Source organism: Mirounga leonina, unplaced genomic scaffold (genome assembly GCF_011800145.1).
Source record: "Mirounga leonina isolate KUSES-001 unplaced genomic scaffold, KU_Mleo_1.0 Mir_165, whole genome shotgun sequence".
Taxonomy (NCBI): domain Eukaryota; kingdom Metazoa; phylum Chordata; class Mammalia; order Carnivora; family Phocidae; genus Mirounga; species Mirounga leonina.
Window position 1 is genome coordinate 73430491 of NW_023270415.1, and position 6372 is coordinate 73436862.

General features: G+C 43.8%; 1 protein-coding gene across 1 annotated transcript in view; it reads right to left on the minus strand.

Moving 5' to 3' along the window:
- LRRC6 (leucine rich repeat containing 6) overlaps nucleotides 1–3350 on the minus strand; it is a 68860-nt gene extending 65510 nt beyond the window's left edge. The window contains exon 1 of the mRNA XM_035011964.1: nucleotides 3275–3350. Coding sequence (XP_034867855.1) covers nucleotides 3275–3284 — 10 coding nt within the window. The 5' untranslated portion in view covers nucleotides 3285–3350. The remainder of the gene's footprint in view (nucleotides 1–3274) is intronic.
- Between the last annotated feature and the right edge of the window lie 3022 nt (nucleotides 3351–6372).

Genomic DNA, 6372 nt, shown 5'->3' on the forward strand with positions numbered 1-6372 from the left:
GAAAGAAAGAAAGAAAGAAAGAAAGAAAGAAAGAAAGAAAGAAAGAAAGAAAGAGGAAGAGAGAGGAAAAGAAAAGAGAAAGAAAGAGATTTTAGCATATGAATTTTGGTGAACACAAACATTCAACCTATAGCAAATAGGATACTAATGGAAGGGAATGCACTAGTAAGTGTGACATGACACATCAGGTAGTAGAGAAATATGGGGGAAATCGTAACTTGAAAACTTAAAGGACAGTTGCATTGGGTGGCTGCTGCTGGATAAAGAAAGCCTGGGTGTGATTAGTTGGACATTAAAAAAAGCCAGAGTACCACACTGGCAGCATCTAAAGAGGTTTGCTTCCTGAAACCAGAGGGTAGAGAGGGCAGAGAACCAGGACCAGCACTTAATCACAAGAGGAGGAGGGACTTCAGGTTCTAGACATGATGGAGTCATAGGGTCAAGATTGAACCTCCAGCCTAAAACAACTAAAATCCAGAATACATGAAAAAAAAAACCCATAAAAAACAAACAAACAGAACAAAACTGGGCATTAGGAAATCCAAAGGGAGATAAAGTATTTTGAACAGAACAAAAAATGAAAAGCCATATCAAAATGTGTGGGATATGGCTAAAACATAAGTTGGAGGAAATTTTACAGCACTAAATGCCTAAAGAAAGGAAAAAGGTCTCAAACATCAGCTTCTTCCTTAAGAAACTAGAAAAAGAATAAATTAAACCCAAAGTAAGCAGAAGAAGGTAAATAACAAAGATTATACCCAAACTCAATGAAATGGAAACAGAAACAATTGAGAAAAGTCGATGAAAATGCTTTAAAAAATAAAATTGGTAAACTTCTAGCCGAACCAATCAGTGAAAAAAGAAAATACATAAATTGCCATTATTGGGAATGAAAGCACGGCATTATATAGATTACATAGTATTAAAAGGCTAGTAAGAACTTCATGCTAATAAGTTCAAGAACTTAGATTAAATGAGAAAATTCCTTAAAAGTCACAAACTACCAAAGCTCACGTGGGAAGACACAGATAGACCAAACAACCCTGTATCTACTACAGTAATTGAATACGTAACTCAAACCTTCCCACAAAGAAACCATAGCACAGATGTCTTCACTGATAAATGCCACCAAACATTTAAGGAAAAATAATACCCACTGTACACAGTGGGTATTATTCCATACCCACTATAGAATAAAATTTAAGAGAATTTTCTATAAAATTTGAGAATTTAAGAATTTAAGAAAATTTAAGAATACTTCCTGAGATAATTCTACAAGGCCAGCTTTAACCTGAGTCCCAAACCAGACGAATACAAGGCCAAGGCTAACCAGGGGAGATGTTGTTCTAGACGTGGGCTAATTGATAGAAACTGGGAGGACAAACTCTTGAAACAATGAAGGCCAAGTAGGGACATTTAACTTTAGAAGTTAGGTGGACAGATGCCATAATGAGGGACAAGGTTGGAGTGGTGGCCAGTGGTCCACATCCATGGAGGGCTATGGGGATGGAGAACAGAACATGACATTCCTAAGAACAATACAGCCGAGCAGCCAACAAAGGCACTATGCCATCTATGTGATCAAACTACAACAAGGATTGATGACCGGAAGGCTAAGGACAATTGGCTCAATAAAAATTCACAATCTCTTGCCTAGTTTCCAGACCTCAGTCAGTTTTTGGACCTGAAACTAGGGTTTCCATATTTAGCAAATAAAAATACTGGGTGGCCTGTATTTTTATCTGACAACCCACTGACTAAAAGGGAGGCAGGGTCCCCAAGAGTACATGGCAATGATTGATCCAATCCTTTCCAAAAGGACTGCTGGCCATTTATTTGAATAACAATACACTGGGGAAGGGGGAATACCAAATCACATTGTCGCCTGCTGGACCCAGGATTTGAGTTGTCATTAACATCTGGAAACACAAAGCATTGCCAAGTGTTCTTACCAGAGTGGGGACATGTTGGGGGCCAGGTAATAAATGGAATCATGCCATGTCCAGCTCACAATTGGTTAATCCATTAACAAATGTTGACGGATATGTGGATTGTTTCCCTTTTTTTGGCTACTATGAAAGCATATGCTATAAATGTTCATACACAAAGTCTGTGTGGATGAAGGTTTTCATTTTTCTTTTGTAATATCTAAGGATGACATGGGTGGGAAACAAAGTTTGCCTTTAATTTTTACTGCTGATGGTCTAATTTTTTTTGTCTATTGCTTTAGAGAAGAGGGAATACCAGTAAGTGGTTTAGGAATGGGGCTTTTACTATTTACAAATCACCTGCCCCTTCCACCAACCCATCAGCTCTTCCAGGGCAGAAACCCCATCATCCAGCTCAGTCTCTTGATTTAAAAATATTAATTATTGGGCGCCTGGGTGGCTCAGTCGGTTGAGCGACTGCCTTCGGCTCGGGTCATGATCCTGGAGTCCCGGGATCGAGTCCCGCATCGGGCTCCCTGCTCAGCAAGGGGTCTGCTTCTCCCTCTGATCCTCCCCCCTCTCATGCTCTATCTCATTCTCTCTCTCAAATAAATAAATAAAATCTTAAAAAAAATTAATTATGACACTTTTATGGTAAGTGAGCAATTAGGCTGAACTGTACAAAACTGTCACAAACGAGAGTAAGATCGGAAACGGTGTTGGCAGGCAAATGGTTCAATCCAACATAAATGTTAATTCCGTCACTTTGCACATTCTGCGGGTGTATTCGTAAACAAACGCTTGGATAACGCTTAGCCCGGTTTGTAAAACAATACCGTCGTTGCCTTCCTTTCGGAGATGAGGTTTGGGCCCAGACGGGCGAAGTCACTGGCTCTAAGTCTGCAGGCTGGGAGGCGGGGGAGGCGGGCTCCCGAGCGGGCTCCCTCCCCCCCCCCGCGTACGTGCCATCCCCGAGGGCGAAGGCTGCAGCTCTGACCGTGACTAGCCCAGGACCGCACGCAGGGCGAGCAGGGCGACAGGCGGCCCGAACCCGGCACGTCTGACCCAAGCCCTGCGCCTTCCACCGGCCCCTATCATGAAGTCGCTTGCCTGTCTCGCCCACCCATCTTACAGATGAGGAACCTGAGGCTCGCAGCGGCTAAGCTGCCCGCCGGGCTGGTGGGCGGAGAGGCTGGCACAGCCGGGCCTGCGGAGGGCGGGGGGCCCAGGTGGGCCGGGGTGCCCGGGCCGGGAAGGGGCGGTGGTGGTGGTCTGTGTCCCCTGGGACCCGGGACGACGCCGGGAAGGGGGACAGTCGAGGGTGGCAGGTGGGAGGGGACGCTTACTCCGGCCCATGGCACGTCTCCGGCTCGCGGGCGGGGGAAGCAAGGCCCGGACCCTGACGGCTTCCTTCGCGCCTCCCGGTCACGCCCCTGCGCGTCCGCACGGGGCCCTGGGAGCCATGGCAACGGCGACTCTACGGCGGCCGCGCGGGGCCAGGCTCCGCCGCGTTTCCAGCGCCGGGAGGAGCAGGAAGGAGGGACCGGGCGAGAGAGGGCTCGTAGCATAGATAGAGGCTCCCCCGACACCGAGTTCTCTTCCCCGTGCCCACTCCACCTTCCGCAGACCGTTTCCCTTTCCCCAGATCGGCGGGCCAGGCTAAAGACCCCAGGGCTCGCGCTTCCTGGTGGGTCTGCCTGCCGGGCGTGCCTCTCCTCCTGCCCTCGCGTTTGCCTTGTCTGGGTAGTTGACGCCCTCCCGAGCCAGGGGGTCGGGGTGTGGCCCCCACTCGCCTCGCTAGCCGGGTGACCTTAAACCTCCTTAGCCAGTTTCCCCATCTGTAAGATGAATAATCATAACTTCAAAGGATCTTTGTGAATGTTTTTAAAGAGATGATTTGAGTGGACTAAAGACTTTTTTTTTTTAAGATTTTATCTATTTGTCAGAGAGAGAGCACAAGCAGGGGGAGAGCATCAGGGAGCCTGATGTGGGACTCAATCCCAGGACCCTGGGGTCATGACCTGAGATGAAGGCAGAGGCTTAACCCACGCATCCCCTGAAAGACATTTTTTAAAAACAGCCTCCATATAAAGGGTAGTTGCATTGTTGGATTGCATGTCCTTGAAGTTACAGCTCAACAGGGATGCCTGCTAACAAGTTTTCCAAAAACACTACCCTCCATCCACTTTCCCTACCCACCACTTTCTTAGCTGTAAAGAATAGAAAGTGCATCTCCTACCCCCTTACACCTGTTAGAATGGCAAAAATGGACAGGGAAAGAAACAACAAATGTTGGAGAGGTTGTGGAGAAAGGGGAACCCTCTTACACTGTTGGTGGGAATGCAAGTTGGTACAGCCACTTTGGAAAACAGTGTGGAGGTTCCTCAAGAAGTTAAAAATAGAGCTACCCTATGACCCAGCAATTGCACTCCTGGGTATTTACCCCAAAGACACAGAAGTAGTGAAAAGAAGGGCCATATGCGCCCCAATGTTCAGAGCAGCAATGTCTGCAATAGCCAAACTGTGGAAAGAGCCCAGATGCCCTTCAACAGATGAATGGATAAAGAAGATGTGGCCCATATATACAATGGAACATTACTCAGCCATCAGAAAGGATGAATACCCAACTTTTACATCCACATGGATGGGACTGGAGGAGATTATGCTAAGTGAAATAAGTCAAGCAGAGAAAGTCAATTATCATATGGTTTCACTTATTTGTGGAACATAAGGAATAACATGGAGGACATTAGGAGAAGGAAGGGAAAAATGGGGAGGGGGGAATTGGAGGGAGAGATGAACCATGAGAGACTATGGACTCTGAGAAACAAACAGGGTTTTAGAGGGGAGGGGGGAGGGGGGATGGGTTAGCCCTGTGATGGGTATTAAGGAGGGCACTACTGCATGGAGCCCTGGGTGTTATACAAAAACAATGGATCGTGGATCACCACATCAAAAACCAATGATGTATTGTATGGTGACTAACATAACATAATAAAATTTAAAAAAAAAAGAAGAAGAAAGTGCATCTCCTGAAATTCCCACTACTCCTCTCGCATTTCCCCAGACCCCTCCCCAAAAGTGCCCAATTGGTTTTACCCAATTCTGCACTAGGAAGAACATCACTAATCCATCCTCTTTCATCCTTATGTGTTCATATGTGAGGGTTTTAATGGATGACACCTCCCAAAAGTTGTTTTGTTTGTTTGTTTATTGCCACATTTACCCATTTTGCCCACAGCCAACTGCCTCTGGCAACCAGAACTAATCTGTTCTCTGTATTTATGAGTTCGTTTGTTTTTTTTTTAGATTCTGCATATAAGTGAGATCCTACAGTATTTGTCTTTCTCTGCCTGACTTATTTCACTTAGTATAAGACCCTCAAGTTCCATACACGTTGTAACAAATGGCAAGATTTCCTTCTTTTTGATGACTGAATAGTATTCCAATATACACATAATTTTTCAAATGACTGAATAGTATTTCATTATATATATGTATAATCACATTTTCTTTATCCCTTTATTTTTTGGTGGATGCTTAGGTTGCTTCCATGTCTTGTGTATTGTAAATAATGCTGCAAGAACATTGCATGTCCTTAAAGATATTTTTTTGAATTAGTGTTTTCATTTTCTTCAGGAAAGTACCCAGGAATGGAATTGCTAGATCATATGATAAGTTCTATTTTCAATTTTTTGAGGATCTCCATACTGTTTTTCACAGTGGCTGCACCCATTTACACTCCCACCAATGGTGTAAGAGGGTTCCTTTTCTCCACATCCTCGCCAACTCTTGTTTCTTCTTGTCTTTTATATTATAACAGGTATGAAGTAATATCTCATTGGGGTTTTGATTTGCATCTTCCTGATGATTAGTTACATTGAGCACCTTTTCATTTACTTGTTGGCCATTTGTTTGTCTTCTTTGGAAAAATATCTATGCAGATTTTCAGTCCATTTTTAAATCACAAAATATTTTTTATTGAGTTGCTTGAGTTCTTTACATATTTTGCAAATTAACCTTTTATCAGATACATAATTTGCAAATATTTTCTCTCATTCTGTAGATTGCCTTTTTCATTTTGTTTGATGTAGTCCCACTTGTTTATTTTTGTTTCAGTTTCTTTTGCTTTTGGTGTCAGACTCCCCCCGCCCCAACAAAAATCATTACCAACACCAAGGAACTTACTCCTGATCTTTTCTTCTAGGAGTTTTATGGTTTTGTTTTTAATGTATTATTATTACAAAAGTAATTCTCGCCCTCCATCCATTTGCAAAAAATAAAAGAGAAAGTGCTATGTGTAAAATATTTTTAAAAAATTTCTCCCATCCCAATCACAGTAAATAGTACAAAGTCCATGTTTTTATCTTGATATGTGTGTTATGTTTACATTATAAAAGAGGACTCAGGGGCGCCTGGCTGGCTCAGTTGCTTAAGTATCTGA